The 19,648-nt window shown below is 41.0% G+C and overlaps 1 protein-coding gene across 1 annotated transcript in view; it reads left to right on the forward strand.

Annotated features, from left to right (window-relative positions):
• Nucleotides 1-19,648, forward strand: part of NSD1 (nuclear receptor binding SET domain protein 1) — a 66,263-nt gene that overhangs the window by 33,692 nt on the left and 12,923 nt on the right. Inside the window, exons 6-17 of the mRNA XM_083726345.1 lie at nt 5,347-5,468; nt 6,843-7,137; nt 8,210-8,316; nt 10,924-10,999; nt 12,470-12,588; nt 14,374-14,517; nt 15,259-15,382; nt 15,650-15,850; nt 16,043-16,222; nt 17,304-17,460; nt 17,935-18,140; nt 19,218-19,330. Of these exons, the coding sequence (XP_083582471.1) occupies nt 5,347-5,468; nt 6,843-7,137; nt 8,210-8,316; nt 10,924-10,999; nt 12,470-12,588; nt 14,374-14,517; nt 15,259-15,382; nt 15,650-15,850; nt 16,043-16,222; nt 17,304-17,460; nt 17,935-18,140; nt 19,218-19,330 (1,844 nt within the window). The remainder of the gene's footprint in view (nt 1-5,346; nt 5,469-6,842; nt 7,138-8,209; nt 8,317-10,923; nt 11,000-12,469; nt 12,589-14,373; nt 14,518-15,258; nt 15,383-15,649; nt 15,851-16,042; nt 16,223-17,303; nt 17,461-17,934; nt 18,141-19,217; nt 19,331-19,648) is intronic.

A 19,648-nucleotide genomic window follows, 5' to 3' on the forward strand; every position in this document is an offset into this window, starting at 1 on the left:
GGTGCTCTCTGTTCTTGTCTTGGCCGGAGGTGGTTGATGCTAGAGGAAATGTCCATAGCTGCTCAATGACTTCATCAGGGTTTGGGAGGTGCCTCTACAGGTCCTCCTTTCCTCTACTTTCAGCCTGATGACTCCCATGCATGTTTATGGTAAAGACAGAAGGCAGTTTGGAAGAAGCAGCAGAGGCATTTTATTTATTTTTTTTTCTCCAAAATTTTTATTAGGTTTTTTTTAATAAAAGAGATACAAAATTAAAAAACAGCATTGTTTGTGTCTTTACAAAATTTCATAACGTCTTTGGACTTCCTCACGTCATCCGCTCGCACTTACATTGTTCATAAAATTTTTCAAGCAAATTACCATCTTATTTGTAATCTTATAACCAATCATTACAATATAGTCTAATAATGCTCATCTAATTTAGTGATGGCCAATTGTTTATAATCAAGCATCCTTCTTAGCATTCCATCAAATTACAATAATTTTGTAAGTAAATCTTAAATTTCTTCCAGTCTTCTTCAATCCTTTCTTCTCCCAGGTCTCGAATTCTGCCAGTCATTTCCGCCAGCTGCATATAGTCCATCAGCTGCATCTGCCATTCTTCCAGCGTGGGTAGATCTTGAGTTTTCCAGTTCTTTGCGATGAGTATCCTTGCTGCCGTTGTTGCATACATAAAGAAAGTTCTGTCCTTCTTTGACACCTTCTGGCCGACAATACCCAGAAGGAAGGCCTCTGGTTTCTTAGTGAAAGTATACTTAAATACCTTTTTCAGTTCATTATATATCATTTCCCAGAAGGCCTTCACTTTAGGGCAAGTCCACCAGAGGTGAAAGAACGTTCCTTCATTCTCTTTACATTTCCAACATTTATTGTCAGACGAGTGGTATATTTTGGCAAGCTTAACTGGGGTCATGTACCATCTGTATATCATTTTCATTATATTTTCTTTCAAAGCATTACATGCAGTAAAATTTAGCCCAGTGGTCCACAACCTTTCCCATTCCTCAAACATAATGTTATGCCCAATGTCCTGTGCCCACTTTATCATAGCCGATTTAACCATTTCGTCTTGTGTGTTCCATTTCAACAGCAAGTTATACATTCTTGAAAGTACCTTAGTCTTAGGTTCTAACAGTTCAGTTTCCAGCTTCGATTTCTCCACCTGGAACCCTAGCTTTTTGTCATTTTTAAAAACTTCTTTAATCTGAGCGTAATGTAACCAGTCTCGCACTTTATCCTTCATTTTTTCCATACTCTGCAATTTCCAGTTATTTCCATCTTTTTCTAATATTTCCCAATATTTTGGCCAATTGGCTTCCATATTGGGTCTTTTTCGGGCCTTAGCTTCCAGAGGTGAAAGCCACCTTGGGGTTTTATTTTCCAATAAGTCTTTATATTTTGTCCAGACATTAAACACTGCTTTTCTGACAATATGGTTCTTAAAGGCCTTATTGATCTTAACTTTGTCATACCATAAGTATGCATGCCAACCAAAATTATTATTAAACCCTTCCAGATCCAACACATCAGTGTCTTCGAGAAGTAGCCAGTCTTTTAGCCAGCAGAAAGCTGCGGCTTCGTAATACAACCTTAAGTCTGGCAGGGCAAAGCCCCCTCTTTCCTTTGCGTCAGTCAGTATCTTAAACTTAATTCTGGGCTTTTTGCCCTGCCAGACAAATTTAGAAATATCTCTCTGCCACTTCCGGAAGCATTCCGTCTTGTCTATAATCTGTAGTGTTTGAAACAAAAACAACATTTTTGGCAATACATTCATCTTAATAGCAGCAATTCGGCCTAACAAAGAAAGCTTCAATTTTGTCCAACTGTCCAAGTCTCTCTTAATTTCAGACCAGCATTTTTCATAATTTTCCTTAAATAGACTCAGATTTTTTGCTGTTATGTTCACCCCTAGGTACTTTACCTTTTTCACCAATGATAATTCTGTTTCTCTCTGAAACTGTTCTGATTCAATATCTGTCAAATTTTTCCCCAACACCTTAGTTTTCTGTTTGTTTAACTTAAATCCCGCCACCCGACCAAAATTGTCAATCAATTGTAAAACTCTTTTCGTACTAGATTCCGGCTCCTGCAGTGTCAAAACTAGGTCATCTGCAAAAGCTTTAAGTTTATATTGTTTCGCTCCGACCTGGATCCCTTGCACCAACCGGTCCCTTCTGATCAAGTTTAAGAGCACCTCCAGGACTGAGATAAATAACAAAGGGGAAATCGGGCAGCCTTGTCGTGTTCCTTTTTCAATTTTGAACTCTTCTGTTACCACATTATTAACAATCAATTTTGCTTTTTGTTCTGAATATATTGCGTCAATCCCATTTTCAAAACCCCTCCCCACTCCCATTTCTTTTAAATTTCCCTTCATAAATTTCCAAGAGATGTTGTCAAAGGCCTTCTCCGCGTCTATAAAAATTAGCACTGCTTTAGTGTTTATGTCAGTTTGCAAAAGTTCCAAGACATCAATAATGTTCCTTGTGTTAGCAAACATATGTCTGCCTGGGAGAAAGCCTGCTTGGTCTTTATGAATTACTTGACTTAAAACTCTTTTAAGTCTGTTTGCCAAAACATCAGCAAATATTTTGTAATCCACATTTAAAAGGGAGATGGGGCGGTAGTTCTTGAGCTGTGTCTTTTCAGTTTCTGATTTTGGTATCAATGTGATGAACGCTTCTTTCCACGATTCTGGCGCCTTCTTTCCCTCCATAATTTCATTGCTGACCTCCAGCAGTGGTTGGATCAAATAATCACTTAATGTCTTATAGTACTTGGAGGTCAAGCTGTCTGGCCCTGGAGATTTGCCCAATTTCAAGTTCTGAATGGCAAGTTCAATCTCTTGTCGTGTTATTTTGCTGTTCAGGAGTAATCTATTTTCTTGTGACAATTTTTCCAATCCGTTTTTCCTCAAAAATTGTTCAATCTCAACTTCATTCTGCGGCCCTTGAGTATATAATTTTTTAAAATATTTTTGAAAACACTTTCTAATCTCCACGGGGTTCTGTATACTTCTTCCTTCAATTTCCAAATTTGTTACTATGTTCAATTTTTGTCTTTTCTTCAACTGCCAGGCCAGCAGTTTCCCACATTTATTTGCCGATTCAAACGTTTTTTGTTTCATTGATTTAATCTTCCATTCTATTTCCTGGTTTATCAGTTTTGAATATTGTGCTTGATGAAGTTTAATTTCTCTCAAAATCGGCTGTGACTTCGGATTGGCTCTTAGCTTCTTCTCTAGTTCTTTAATTTTCTCCAGAATCTTGTGCAGCAGAGGCATTTTAGCCCATATATCTTTCCTTCTACACAGAGGAGAGTACTTCTATTGTACGAGATCAAGAGAACCAGACACCATTCTGTTGCTTATGGACTACCAGTTGCCCAGCTCAGAGATGTTTACTCTTCGTTTACAACAGAGTAATCAAAGCTTAAAATGAGAACTTTGCACAATGCTATTCAGTTTAAAAAGGAAAAAGTGGAAAGTCAACAGGTGTAGGAGACAAATTTATTAGAATGAATGCATAAACCTCAATCTGCAAATATTTCAGGCACTTCACATCACCTCTATAAAAATTAGTTACCCTTATGGAAGTTGGAGCTAAAGTTAGCTCTTTTGTTACCCCCTACTTAAACTATAGCTGGGTTCAGATTCATTCTTATAAATTTGTCTGTCCCTACAGGATTCCTATTTTTCCCCAGTGCTGCCTTAATCCTACCCAGTGTCTATGGCTAAGCAGGGAACTCTGCTTTTCTGAGTTCCACTTATAAGCACTAGCTGCAGTGCGTCACTGTGAAGATGATATATCAGATTAGATATGGAATCTTCTTTGGCAATCACTCGTAGCCGAGTAAGATTGTCTTCGATAAACACGGTTTTAACAATGAGTCCATAAGTGACTGTGGAGGCCAATTCTGGATCCACATGTCCTTCCACAGTGGGGACATTGGTTTCTGGGCAGGAGTTGATCACAGTGTGGATTTGCCAAGCATGCCTCCCTCTTAGCATGTTTCTCCCTTGCATCCTGAGTTTGAGGGTCTTTGAAGACATAGAGTATAATACTGTGTTCCACATACTGATTTGGATCCAGCATTCTCATGAGCAGAACTCCATTAATGGAATGATACTGCTAGAGGAAGAGCCCATTTTTTCCAGTTCCACCTTCCTTCCTCAGCCCCCTGAAAAGCTGAACCTCTGGGACAGTATGGGGACTGCAAGGGAAAGGGGAAATCAGGAAATATCATTTACCCAACTTCTTCCAGTGAGCCTTTGCAGGATCTCAGTAGTCCCTCCAAAAATGGAAAAGCTTATCTATTAATGGAAAGGGCACACTGGATTCAACATGTTGTAGAAATTATTATTATTATTATTAGAAATGTACATTGTAGTCTTATTCTTATTAAGAGTTTTTTCTCTGGATATGTAGCCACTCTTGTTTCAGGACCAGCTTTATTTTAGAACTGCTTTCATACTGTGTTAGGAGGAGCCACCTGTTTTGCTTGTTTGCAATATTGATGTTTATTGTTTTTCAACATAGGATTTCCTCGTGGTTTGTTTGTTTTTAACAACAGGAAAAAACTTTTAAAAGAGGAGAGAGAAAAAGAGTTCCTAAGACTTATAATGGACTCATTTGTACAATCCAGTTTGAGAGTAGGTTAAAAAAATGTTGATTTTTTTATATAAAAAAGACAAAACTCAGAGGTTTAGGAGAGTATCCTAGAAGAAAGTCATATTACAGTTTTACAGATATGACTTAATTCCTGCTTCAACCACAATATTTCAGTCCTAGCTTCTTACCCTCAAAAGGGGCAATGCAGTTTCCCCTGCTTGACTTGCACGTGGCACTGCTAGGCCAGACTGGGCACAATTTACTGCACTGAGACCCAGATAAGAATAGCCTGCTGACACTGGGGACAAGATGTTGATGGCAGTCATTGCAGCTCACTTGCTTTCCATAATTGGGCAGGAACCGGGTCCTTTTCCTTTGTGGGGTGACGGTTGTGGGGTTTGCATGGATTAGGATCACTGTGTGGATTCCTACTGAATAATGAGTGGTGGCATGGTGGTCAGGGAAGAAGCTTTGTATGCAAACCTGAAGGAAAGGGCTGCTTTTGAACTATTATGGCAGGAGAGGATTGCTTAAAATCTTAAATGGCATAGTCAAGGAGTCTCAAGCATCTGAGCTATACACCTCAGATTCATGTGATCATCACTTTGTTGAGGGCACTGGAAAATGGCACAGGAGCTTCAGCAGACCCTGGCCATAATGAAGGGTTCTATCCCAGCCCTTCTGATCTTCTCAGAAGACTAATCCTGAGGCTCTTTCTCCTTTTTTATCTTCTCAGTAGCTCATTCAGAGAAGAAACGCCTTAGGAAGCCAAGTAAGCGGCTTCTGGAATATGCAGAAGAATATGATCACATATTTGCACCTAAGAAAAAGAAGAGGAGCCAGGAGCCATTTCGGAAGGTGGGTATGAAACAAAGAAACAGGTATAGGCACCTGCGAGAAATTGGGAAACTGTCATCTAGGTAGTTTTCCTTTTTTTAAATAGGGTTTTTAAAACTAGAACTGGGATCCAACATGTGTGTATGCTTTGGGGCAAGGTAGTGGAATTCCACTTCTGGCTGAGGCCCCTTCCATCACATGCAAATGCCACCTGAGAAATTGCCTCAAACTTTAGGAGTAGCTTATCAGAGGGCAGGTGGGTAATCAAGGAACCCCAAAGAACTCTGGTGCTTGCTTGGAATGCTGCAGGTGACTCTAAGGAAAGGCAGAAGCTTAGTGTTAGAGACTCTTGCTTTCCATGCAGAAGGTCTCATGTTCAGTCCCTGGCATCTGAGAAGGTCCCCTGTCTGAAACCCTGGAGAGCCTCTGCCAGTCAGTGTAGACCAAATCGCGCCATACAGAGAGCAGCTTCCTATGTTCCTTCCCAAGGATCCTAGCCATTATGAGCCAAGTTTTTTGAAACAAAAAGTACAGACATCTCAACAATTCCACCCCACTTTTATATACCTTCATGTTGTCTCGGAATGAGCAAAGTGATTGAAGGAAAAACAGAAGTGCCCGGCTGGACCTTGGACTATGGCTTTGGCTCCTTCTTTTCTTTGACTTTCTTTTTTGCTCCAGATGGGTTGGCTTTGAAGCACACACATCAGCCAGGATGTTGTTGCAAATGTTGTAGTGGACCTTGGTTATCTGCCTCAAGAACATCATGCTTAACCTTTATGCTACAGGTTCCTGTAGTACTTTGAATTACAAAGCATAGAATTAAAAAAGATATATATATTCCTGGTCATGACTGAAATAAGCAGGTTTTGCTTTATGATTTCAATTCATCAATGTTTCTTACTTCAATTGTGAGAAGGGCTATACCTTGAATAGGTTTCTTTTTAAAATGAACTCAGAAAACAAATAACTATAGCGTATTTTCAACATTAGAAACATTGTATTTCATCAATTCACATACATAACTTAACTATGGGTTATACAGCTGCCAATGAAAACAGCATCTCCATAGGCTAGTTGTCCCTCACTCCCCAGTGATGTCTAGTGATTCTCACTCAGTGGCATGAAGTCATCAGACTATTCATTTTCCCAACCTTGTCAAACTGTGCCCAATGACGGTATGTCGGGCAAACACTGCATCTGATGGCATGGGCTGGTATTACTTGCAGGGAGGGAAGCTAGACAAAGACAAGCCATTTTCAGCAGCAGCAGCACCATCACATACACTGTGTATTTTGTAAAATAAAAACTTGGTTGTGTGTGCTTGCGTAAAATGATTTCCTAGCACAGCCAAAGATGACCAGTTTTCTTCTCCTTGTTTTTCACCTGCTGCAGAAATGTAGCCATACTTCTCTAGAGAAGTCTGAAATCAAACAGGATTGCAGCGCTGGCAAGCAAGCTCGTAACAAACATCTAGAAAAGAAGCCTTTGGATTCAGTTTCGTCTGCTTCTTCGTCTAAAGAGTCTCCTCCCGTTCTTGAAGCTGAGCGGTCTTTGTCAGATGAGCCCGACTCCCATGCCATGGAACCAAGATCAGAAATGCCAGTTTTGACATTGTCATCACCAAATGTTTTGGAAGGTGCTGCTGCTGTTTCTCCTTTGCAGGGAGAGAGACAGTTAATGAAGTCAGGTAAGACATGTATCATTAGCATCTTCACCAGAAATAAGCTCTAGTTACTTGAAACAAAACAGGTGTCTTGTTCCTTGGCCCTTGATTCCTGTTTCCTGATTCTAGTCTCAGTTAACTTTATACTATACTGTAGTGTACTGTACTATACTATACTTTACTGAAATGTTTAAATGTGTCTTTGATTGTCCTTAATCTTGCTACCACACTTGCTATCCTCTCCTGCCACACACTTTGAGAACCACACACAATATGTCATTGCTCTTTGGTTCGGACCTGAAGCTTTTGGTGCTGTCTCTCACAAGGATGGGGGTGGGGGAATAATAAATGATACTGAAGTTTTTGTTCCTCGTGAGATCTAAATAGCAAAAAGGAGGATTTTTTATTATTAAATAAATAAACTACAGGTCTTTAGACTTCAAAGCTCCTGATGTCTTAGATCTCAAAGTGGCTTATTACACTAAAAATATACAAAGCGAAGACGAAACCTCAAAATTTTAAACCTAAAAACTTAAAAATTTTAAGCCACAAGAATTTTCAACCTCAGAAAATTAAAACAAGTTAGCTATAGTTGGGGCTTGCTGGGTTCTACCCAGTATTCCAGGTGTGGTCTGACCAAGACAGAATAGAGTGGTACTGTTACTTCCCTTGACCTGAACACTATACTTCTGTTGATGTAGCCTATAATAGCATTAGGGATTTATTTACTGCTGCATCACACTGTTGACTCATGTAAAGCTTGTAATCCACCAAGACCCCTAGATTCTTTTCACATGTACTTCTAGTAAGCCAGGTGTCTCCCATCCTATATTTGTGTATCTGGTTCTTCTTGCAAAACCTTACATTTGTCCCTACTGAAAATCATTTTGTTAGCTTGCAAACAGTTCTCTGATCTATTAAGGTAATTTTGAATTCTGATTCTGTCTTCTGTGGCATTAGCTACCCCTCCCAATTTTGTTATTTCTTGGTTTGGAGCAGATGAGGTACAACAAACAGTACTGGTGTTATACTGATTCTTACTTGGTGCTGATAAAACTAGTTTGTTTCTAGTGAGGAAAATTCATTTTTATTTTAGGGAGTTTTGAGAGTAAGCGCCAGAGGAAACCAACAAAAAAGCTGTTGGAATCCAATGATTTGGATACTGCATTCATACCAAAGAGAGAGTGGACTTCCATAAAGAAGGTAAGTTCCTTCCTTCTGCTTCAAATGTTACCAAAGATCTGCTATTCTCCTGAATGTAAAATTATTTCATCTGCACAGAATTTTGATCGGCTTTCATTTGGTTAAGGGTACCTAATAGAAGCACTCAGTAAAAAATAATACAGTGGTACCTCGAGTTAAGTACTTAATTCGTTCCGGAGTTCCGTTCTTAACCTGAAACTGTTCTTAACCTGAAGCACCACTTTAGCTAATGGGGCTTCCCGCTGCCTCCACGCCACCAGAGCACGATTTCTGTTCTCATCCTGAAGCAAAGTTCTTAAAAGGTAAAGGTACCCCTGCCCGTCAGGGCCAGTCATGTCCGACTCTAGGCTTGTGCGCCCATCTCACTTAAGAGGCCAGGGGCCAGCGTTGTCCAGAGACACTTCCGGGTCACGTGGCCAGTGTGACTAAGCTGCTCTGGCGAGCCAGACCAGCACAGCACACGGAAACACCGTTTACCTTCCCGCTATAAAGCGGTACCTATTTATCTACTTGCACTTAGGGGTTCTTTCAAACTGCTAGGTGGGCAGGAGCTGGGACCGAAAGACGGGAGCTCACCCCGCCGCGGGATTCGAACCGCCGACCATGCGATTGGCAAGCCCTAGGCGCTGAGGTTTTACCCACAGTGCCACCCGCGTCCCTATTTCTGGATTAATATTTCTGGGTTAGCGGAGTTTGTAACCTGAAGCGTATGCAACCTGAAGCGTATGTAACCCGAGGTACCACTGTAGTGATAATCAGAGCTCAGCCTATAAAGTTCTTGTTGCACTTCTTTTCAAAAAGGTGTCATTCTCCAAACTGAGCGAACATTAGACCCGTAAGCCTTTGAATCTATGGCTCTTTTACAATGACCAGAGTCATGCTGTCAAACATATGCACATATCTCATTATTTTCAGTTGGGAGTCTGTAGGAGTTCTTTTCACTAGAGAGTGCACTCTTTCAACAAATTGATAGTGGATTGGCTGGCTGTGAAGAGAAGAAAGCCTCTGATGTACAAAATATCTCTCTGTGTGAGCACGCATGTGTTTTAAAGTAACGTAAGCACCGGCTGGAACTCCAAACCAGGACTCCTCTCTAAAGACTTTTCCTGTGCTAGAGATCAGGCCTTTTCTATAGGAAACTATGGTTATGGTCCCCTTTGCTAAAATGTATCCAAACAGAGTCCTTAGAAGATTTTTTCCATTTTCATTTTTTCCATACCTTGGAAGTCAAACAGAATTCATTCCGGAAGTCCATTCGACTTCCAAAACATTCAAAAACCAAACCACAGCTTTTGATTGGCTGTAGGAAGCTCCTGCAGCCAATCAGAAGCCCCATTGGATGTTCGCATCCCCCCCCCCCCAAAAAATTGCAAACCGGAACAATCACTTCTGGGTTTGCAGCATTGCTAATTCAGGACTCAATTTCAGTTTGTTCTGAAACACCTATTGTGATAGGGACAACCATAGAATGCTTATTCTACATTTTATGAAAAATGAATTCAACTTGCTTTTCTTTTTTGAAAAACTGTTAAAGCAACCACATCCAATATGAAAATGCAATAATCATTTGTTTATATACTGAAGCATTTATGTCCTATCTTTCTGTCAGGGCGGCTCACAATAACAAAAGTTAATCCATCTGTTGATAAAAATTAAACAGTAACAATTAAACAATAAAACCAGCCACAGACACACAAAAGAAGAATTTTGTAGCAGAGCAGACATTAAGAGTAAAACCCGTTCGTTAAAGGAAAAAGCCAAATTTTGACTGCAAAAAATCACAGAATTGTTGATTTGGAAGAAACTCCAACAGTTGCCTAGTCCAAACCCCTGCAACACAGGAATCATGGCTAAAGAATTCCTGACAGATGGCCATTCAACCTTTGTTTTAAAATCCTCCAATGCTTGTCTGCATGCAAGAAGCAAAGAATGATGTACCCAGCAATCTGTGGGGCCTCAGGTGTTGAGAAAAACTCCTGAAAAGGCTGATACTAAAGTAGGTGGTCCTTGGTATATTCCGGTTCCAAACCATTTAGTTAAATCTATTTTTGGGAACTGCCCTGAGATCTACGGATGAAGGGTAGTAGACAAAACTAACTAAATAAATCTAAATAAATAAATAATAAAGTGAAGCCACAGGCACTTTATTTTCTTTTGCTGCTGCCTTCATGATAATTCATTAAATATACAATTATATTGCTGTAAGCTGCCTTGTGAATTGTAAAAATGAAAAGGAAGGGTCTAAATATTTTGAACTGTGAAAATGGTATAATATGCTGCATTTAGTGGAGGCCCCTCTAGATTTGTTAGTATGTTACTGTTTTTGTGAAAGTTATGATTTTTCTTCTGCTTCAGCTGTGCAGAAAGATTTCTTCAACAGTTATAACTAAGTAAATATGATTCTTCCTACTTCTTGCCACCCAGGGGTTCAGACACTGGGCAATCACCTCCCCATCCTTCTGATTATGGAAATTTGTGATGCTTCTTCTCGTCGTTGTTTGTTAATATGTTGAAGGTAGAATTTCCGTTGAGATGTGGCCAGGGAATCACATCTCGTTGTAGGTGTGCGAATTTGCTTGGTAAATTGTCCCTGTTGCTTGTTCGCAGTGTTCTGAGGCTGGTCCTTTGGATACTGAAATGTCTGAGTTGTACTCCACATCTCAGCTTCTGGACGCTGGTGAAGGTAGGTGGTGCTTCTGTTCTGTAGCATGAAGCTGGCAGTTTCCTGTGAGTGAACATTAATAATAAGCTAAGCAAGATTCTTCCGTCACGTTACATAATCATCAGCCCACTGCAGTGTAAGCAGATATTTTCACGTAGAGAACAAGTCACAAATGAACTGGGTCCAGATCAAAAAGAAGGAATTGCATCTTTGCCTAATAATAATAATAATAATAATACCCTGCCCATCTGGCTGGGTTTCCCCAGCCACTCTGGGCGGCTTCCAGCCGAATATTAAAAACAAAACAGCATCAAACATGGCACCAATAAGCTAGTTAAAAGGAGTATGAAGATAAATGAAAATATAAGAAAAGATAAATTTTGGATAAATATTATGTTAAAATTAAGCTTCTAAGCTGGGGGTTCTACTATCTAAAATTAGGGATAATATTGGAAAATTATAATATAAGAATTGAAACAAGGTGATAAATTGCTGGGTAAAGATCGAAAATTTGGAACGCAGGAACGAGAGATGTGAGGAAGTCCAAAGAAGTGAAGAAAGTATGGTCATTGTAAAATTATATGTCATTTTCTTTGTCTTTTTTTATTGTATTAAGAAAATCTTTAATAAATATTTATAAAAAAATAAAAAAATAAAAGTAAAATAGTTGCTTATTGTCTTGACATCTGCTGGGAGGGCATTCCACAGGGCAGGTGCCACTACCAAGAAGGCCCTCTGCCTGCTTCCCTGTAACCTCACTTCTCGCAGTGAGGGAACCACAGGAAGGCCATCGGTGCTGGACCTCAGTGTCCGGGCTGGATGGTGGGGGTGGAGACACAGGTATACAGGACCGAGGCTGCTTAGGGCTTTATTAGTCAGAATCAGTTTAAAAATGAAAACATACTAGAATTTGTGGCAGCAGTGAGTGTAGTGATGGACTCAGGAGCACTCCAAAGATGAAAAAGGTGTGTGGGGTGGATCTGGCCAGAAATCTGTTCAGACAACAGCAGAGTGATAAGAAACAACGTGAGACTCAAGGTGTCCTTCGGCTTGCCTTTCTGAATTTTCAGTGCTCACCAACCACATTTTTCTTCATGATCATGAGGATGAGAAACTAGCTGTTAACCAAGGTGGCTCCTTAGACGCCAGTAACTCTGCTGTATGGTGTTCAAAGGGATACCTGGAACCACCCTGTTTATCAACTCACTGGTACTTTCTTCCAACTTGTGGTATTTGGGTAATGTGGAACAAGGGTGACTTTGTCTTATTTTTGTGAAAATATACTCAACAACACAATATGAATTTTCATTCTAAACTGTGTAGTCCTCAGAGGTTTGCAGACATTTATCTGGAATTGAATTACGGGTTAAGAATGGGTATGGTGTGTCCTACTCATCAGTGCTGGATTTTGGGGTTTAAAATTTGAGGGCCATAGTTGTCAGAATTACCTTAGGGTGCAGTTATAGTCTTGAAACATCTTCCTTGCTGCAGCACCTGAAAAGGTTCCAGGCAAACAGAGAAGGCGGAAGCGGCAACGACGTACTTTTGCCTCAGCGCCATACAAGAAGGAAAAGGGTGAAGATGTACTGGGAGAAAATGCAAACTCTGAGGTACTTCTGGGCTTTGGATTCTGTAAAAGGATACATGTATGACGTCTTTTTGAAGTAGCATTATATTTTAAAAAATGCATAAAACTATTGACTGTGTTGTAAAAGAAGGTATAAAAGACTTAACAGCAAACAAAGGCAAGAGTATTGTGTATAAACTAGTGGCTCATGTTTAAAAGATTTGCGTTAACCTAAGTATTCATACACACATACATTTCTGTGCCGCTAACCCAAGAAAAATGTATTTATTTTTAATTATACATACAAACAACAATTACAGGAACTTGTTCTCACAATGTGTATAAGGCTGGGAAAACCTGCCACAGCTACAAGCTGAATGTCACACTAACTGCCCTGAAACCCTTCAAAAAAACCTCCCCTATTCAGAGAGTGGTGTATATAAAATCAAAAGTAAAAACATAAAAAGGCAAAGTTCAGAAGCACATAAAACCAGGTTTTAGGGATATTGTTGTGATACGTACATGGTTGGAAGTCCATTTTAGATTACAGTATACTGAAATTCACTGGACAGTTGGCTTTAGCATTTGAAACAGTATATTCTAAAGCATGTTTCTGTCATAGGCTTCCAATTTTACAATACTATATTTCCATTCACATACAGGATGTGGAAATGAAAGCTGCACGTTTTGTATTTCACATACTGTGTTCTTTCCACAAGACCTAGTATGAAATTGCTTTTCTGCTCTGTGACACTTTCATGGAATAGAAATATATGTTCTTTTTCTCTGAAACCAGTATACTACAGTCTTCTTGAACATCCACCAGTTGTTTGAAAGTATACGCCCACAACTTTCTCTTGGTTTAGCAATGACAGGAGGGTTTCTGTACATTAGGGTTTTATATATTTATTTAGTGGTTACGTTTATAACCCATCCTTTTCTCACAGTGACCAACGTGTTCATATGAGTGGAAGAGTTGCACCTGCTTCTCTTAACACAGTCATTTGCAATTGTCCATTTGCATCTCATTATATAGTCTACACTGTTTGCTGAAGACACACTTCTGTACCCTGCCCTTTGACAGCTGAACATTTGTGTGATATTTGTGAGACCACCCCTATTATTCTTTGGTTTGTTTTGAGTTGCTTTATTTGATTTTGATATTGTATGATTTTATGCTTGCAACCCATCATGGGATCTTGTGAAGGGGGGGGGGTATGAAATATAATAAATCAATAGCATTGTGTGTCGGATACTGAGGTTGCGCCCTGGAGACAGTGTGGTGTAGTGGTTAGCGTTTTGGAGCAAGACCTGGGAGATGGGGCTTCTAGTCCCCACCCATGAAGCTCACTGGGTGACTTTGGGCAAGTCGCTGTCTCTCAAATCTACCCAACCTCTCAGGGTTGTTGTGAGGATAAAATGGAGATGGGGGAAACCATGTATGCCACCTCCTGAGCAACTTGGAGGAAGGGCAGGATATAAATGTAATGAATAAATAATGGTTGTGGAGATTCCCAACATAGGTGTTTAGGAAGTATACTGCCACAGGGCAGCAAAATAGTCACAGTCATGTGTTTTTATTAAAGTTCAGAATGTTTCTTTCCCTCAGTGAAACCTTAAAAGTGGAGAAGTGTGAGGAGAGTTAGCGCCACAGCATGAGGCATCTTCTGCAGGCAGAGTGATTAGGGCTAGAGGCGTTGCATGCAGCTCAGCAAGCAGGTTGGCAGAACATCCCTATGTATTGTACCCAAACTATAAGAGCAGCCCAGAGGAGGGGGTAAATGAAAGAGAGAATCTGACTGATCACAGTCTTTCTTTTTCTCAAAAGGGAGATAGGACTAATCATGGAACAGCTGGAAGTCCCAAGGAGACTATTGAGGAAGGGTCTGAAAATGACCATGGAGTGCCTTCATCCAAACGGATGCAGGGGGAGCGAGGAGGAGGAGCTGCTCTCAAAGAGAACGTGTGTCAGGTAAAAGTCTGAAGTGCTTTGCTTGAATGCTGGTAATTGTGAAGATGACTTGAAGCGGCCAGACTACTTGGGGACAGGCCATGTTAGCAGGAACCAGATCTTTGCAGAGCTTGCATCCAATGCTTTTTTAAAAGCTTCTGCAAACAAAACTCTTAAGGTATTTTTATTAATTTTGACATGAGGGCTTTCTGTCTACAATCCTTATTTTGTGTGCAGTCCCAGAACCATTTTGGGTAGACAGGAAGTGTAGGGGGTACAGGATTGCAAAAGTGTGTTTAACGTGTGCCTTGTAAGGAGCTTCTGAAGTAGTGTAAATCACTCAAAGTTCTAATGTTTGAGCCAAACAATTGGACCACAGCGGCTGTTGATGAAAAGTACTTCTGAAAATGTGTTAGCTGTGGTTTAGTAGGTATGCATAAGCTAGGATTCCCTACTCCCACTGTTAAGTTGTGGGTGAACATATCAGACGACATAGCGATTCTTCAAACAGCTCTTTTTTATTCACAGGCCAGAACAGAACTGAACTGAAGGGTTCAGTCAGCCTGCTTATATAGAGCTCCAGTACAACATAACTGTAACAATTTTCTAAAACTATCCAATCACTGAACGTCACTTTCGATCCCTTATTTGCATAACTATCTACAATATCCCCCTGCTGGCCCAGGGTGAGAACTTCAGTACATAACACCCACCTCTTTAATTTCAGTCCTTGACCACACACTGTTTATAATTCCTTTGCAGATCTGTGAAAAGCCAGGTGAATTGTTGCTCTGTGAAGCCCAGTGCTGTGGAGCTTTCCACCTGCAGTGCCTCGGGCTCTCAGAAATGCCGAAGGGCAAGTTTATCTGCACTGAGTGTTCCACAGGTACGAAACTGTACTCGCTGATGGTGTGGCGAGCTCTCGGGTTGCTTTCAAATGTTGGAGCTTGTTGAAAACAAATGGCTTTGCAGCATGGAGCAGAACGCCTCTGCTGTCTACCAGGCTGGAGCAATCCTGATCTTGTATGTTGTTGCCTCCAGCCGTGGTGACTGTTTGTAACTTTTTTTTTTTTTTTCTCTGCTGCTGTTCAGGACTCTTGCACCTTCTGTTCTTTGATTGTGTTTCTTCTACTTTGCTGCCCTCTCCTATTAGGAGTCCACACGTGTTTTGTATGCAAGAACAGTGGAGAAAACGTCAAGCGGTGCTTGCTTCCTTTGTGTGGGAAGTACTATCATGAAGAGTGCATACAGAAGTACCCTCCCACAGTCATGCAGAACAAGGGCTTTCGCTGCTCACTGCACATCTGCATGACTTGCCATGCAGCCAACCCAGCAAATGTCTCCGCATCTAAAGGTACAGTAACCTTTTCTTGTGTCCAGAATGGAAGTGCATTTCTACATTCATATTAATTCATTGGTGTCCGTCCCCCCCGTTCTTGGATATTTTAAAGGTGGGGTTGGTGTCTAAAACTTCAATCTTAATAAATGATTTTTCCAGCTTTTATTATTATTAAGAAAATGTAATTCCAATATATTTCTCTGCTAGGTCGCTTGATGCGCTGTGTCCGATGTCCTGTTGCATACCACTCGAATGATTTCTGCCTCGCTGCTGGGACTGTGATCCTTGCTTCCAACAGCATGATTTGCCCAAATCATTTTAGCCCTCGAAGGGGCTGCAGAAACCATGAGCATGTAAATGTCAGCTGGTGCTTTGTTTGTTCAGAAGGTAAGGCGCTTTGTGCTGGGCCTGGTGCGTTATGAGTGTTGCCATGTTTTGAATGAGTACAAGCATAGGAGGATGTTGTTGAGCAAGTGAGGGGGCAGCCTAATCTATCAGCTCTTTACCACGAAATGATACAAATGGCCACGATGCTGTCCTTTGTGTAAGTGAAACATATTGCCGGACTGAGGTATACAGTCAGGATCATCTCTGGGGGTCCCTACTTTGGGCCTAAGGGAGAGGGAAGCAGCCAAAAGAAGGCAATGGGCCTTCCATAGAATGCAATACAGTGGTACCTCAGGTTAAGTACTTAATTCGTTCTGGAGGTCCATTCTTAACCTGAAACTGTTCTTAACCTGAGGTACCACTTTAGCTAATGGGGCCTCCCGCTGCTGCCGCACTGCCACCATGTGATTTCTGTTCTCATCCTGAGGCAAGGTTCTTAACCCAAGGTACTATTTCTGGGTTAGCGGAGTCTGCAATCTGAAGTGTCTGTAACCCGAGGTACCACTGTATCTAAAGGCAGTGGTCATGTTAGTGGGATGGGCCACAGTGATAAAGCCACTAAAACAAAATGTAATATATATGTTTGCTAAGCTTGCTGACATAGCAGGCACAGCAAATGAGACATGGAATATGGAACTTAAGCCCTTCTTCCATAGAGCTTAGGGCAGTATACATGGTTGACTTCCCCCTTTTCACCATCTCTCCTTCTGTGAGCGAAGATTGGCATAACTGCCTCCTTGTCATATATAACACCTCAGAAGACGAAGGAGTGGAAAAAAGTAAATGTTGTGGCCCGCAGGTGCTTCGCTATGCAAATAGATATGATTGGGTTTAGCACTGGCATATTGTATTGGCTTTGACATAGTTGAGACCTTTACAATAAAATGGATACCGGGGGGGGGGGGTGAAGTTAACTTTATTCTGGAGACCAGCACGACCCTCTTTTGACCCATTTTCCATTTAAAGAACTGAAGTGGGATTTTTTGAGGTCTGGATAGGATGAACTCCCCTTTTAATGTGATGCTGTGCATAGGTGTTCCTGTGGTTCTGTCCCTGACATACCTGCCTTTCTTTCTCACAGGTGGAAGCCTTCTGTGCTGTGAATCCTGCCCTGCCGCATTCCACAGGGAGTGTCTGAACATTGACATGCCAGAGGGGAGCTGGTACTGTAACGACTGCAAAGCTGGCAAGAAGCCACACTACAAGGAGGTAGTCTGGGTTAAAGTGGGACGTTACAGGTGAGAGTGAATGAAGGCAAATTCTGTTATATTTAAAAGATTTCAGTTGTCTCTTGTGAAAGCTTGTTGCTACTGCTCATTTTCACCGTGTGATTTCTGTTCTCATCCTGAACCTGAGGTACTATTTCTGGGTTAGCGGAATCTGTAACCTGAAGGGTCTGTAACCTGAAGTGTCTGTAACCCAAGGTACTACTGTATTCACAATGTCAAGAGGGGACCTCCCCTCAGCTTTATGTGTATTCTTACCAGCATGGCTGTTGCTGCCCTTACAGTTATTTCCACAATGTTAATAGAATACGTAAAGTCTTCTACTAATGTGGGTTCCTGTTATGCCATGGTTAGGTTAGCACGCACGCGCACACACACACACACACACACACACACTGCATCTCCAAAGGAGTGGATCTAGGAAACAGACATTCCAGAAATTTATCCATGGGTTCATCTGTTTTTCTTGCCTTTGTTCATTTCCAGGTGGTGGCCAGCTGAGATTTGCCACCCTAGGACCATCCCTGTCAACATCCAGAAAATGAAGCATGTCATCGGTGAATTTCCTGTGCTTTTTTTTGGGTCAAATGATTACCTTTGGACCCACCAAGCTCGAGTATTTCCCTATATGGAAGGAGATGTGAGCAGCAAGGACAAGATGGCAAAGGGAGTTGATGGCATTTACAAGAAGGGTAACCCATTTTCTTTTACTCTAATGTAACCATGAAAGTTAGCAATGAATCCCATCTTTTTCTTTGTTCTCAAGGAAATAAGATGCTGCTTTAGGAAAAAAAGAATAGATTCTGGCATCATTATACTTCAGAAATAGCCCTGGCTAGAATTATAGATTGAGCAACTTTGGTTTGTCATGATGTCTGAACTGATGAGCAGTGGTTTGTGAGTGGTCGGCACACCAGAATTGGAAGCTGTGGTTTGAAATAGGTTTGCAAACCATAGTTTCTGCTAAGCAAACTAACTATAGTTATAACTATTGCTTTGCCTCCAAAGGCCACTGGGCCTAGACACAGAAGCACTAAGCAGACAAGTAGTTCTAAACTATACTTTGTCCATCCAGAACCTCAAACTGTGGGTGCATTTGCATGCCATGGTAAACAATGGTTAATTCTTTACCATGAGTATGCAGCTTGCTCCCCATTTTTCCCCTTCTGCTAGTGAGCAGGAGCAACAAACCACAACTCTTGGTGTACATGGTTGAAAAATAACACTAAATCAGGGATTATAGTTTGTTGTTCCACTTGCTACTGGATGGAATAATGTGGGAGTGATTTCCATATTCCTGGTGAACTATTAACTGTGGTTTACTGTGACATACAAATTCAGCTAAAGTGTGTTGAGAGGTCGGAACTGAGTCTCTTTTGTTGTTGTTTTTAATCTTTCCTGAAGTGACATTTCTTGAGGTAAGAACTCAGCATGGAGTAGATGGGGATTGGTGTCTATATAGCTTTAAGATGTAGGGATAAAACAAATTATTTCAAAAAGCTTGAGTTACACAAAACAATGTCTTTACTTTTTGCAATCCTGAAACAAAGGCATGCTAAAGTTTTCTGGCTACTGCCTGGGAGTATGGAAATCTCAGTACTGTTCTCAGTTTTGCTACAGACTGTGAATCCTAGAGAATCCTCTTTGTGGCTGCTGTTTCCTGTCCCGTCTGTTACTGGTGCCTCACTTCAGCATATTTTCATGTAAGTGCATATATAAAAGTGGCTGAATGTCTGTTCATGTATAATAAGGAAGTTTTCTTAATTTAGCTCTGCAGGAAGCTGCTGTGAGGTTTGAAGAGCTGAAAACGCAGAAGGAACTGAGGCAGCTACAGGAAGACAAAAAGAATGATAAGAAGCCCCCTCCTTACAAACATATCAAGGTGAGGATGCAGGAAATGATAGCAGATGGCGGGCCTTGGGCACATGTGTTGCCCCCTATCCCTTGAAGGTGGTTGGGCTATGGGACTGTGTGCTCCATCCTTAAACATAATGAAGGCACAAGTCTTAACCATTGTTAATGCTGACCAGGACGTGCTCTTAACTATACACTCTTCTTGCCAATCTTTTCTTCATATCTTGCCACCTGCCACTACACCGCAAAAGCTGAAACCTGTACAATCTGTCCACTGTGAAACATTTCCTTTAGACACAAGCTGTTTTTGGTGGTACCACAGATTCACATGGCAAGATTCACCTAA

Source organism: Podarcis gaigeae, assembly GCF_964106915.1.
Source record: "Podarcis gaigeae genome assembly, chromosome: 2".
NCBI classification, from domain to species: domain Eukaryota; kingdom Metazoa; phylum Chordata; class Lepidosauria; order Squamata; family Lacertidae; genus Podarcis; species Podarcis gaigeae.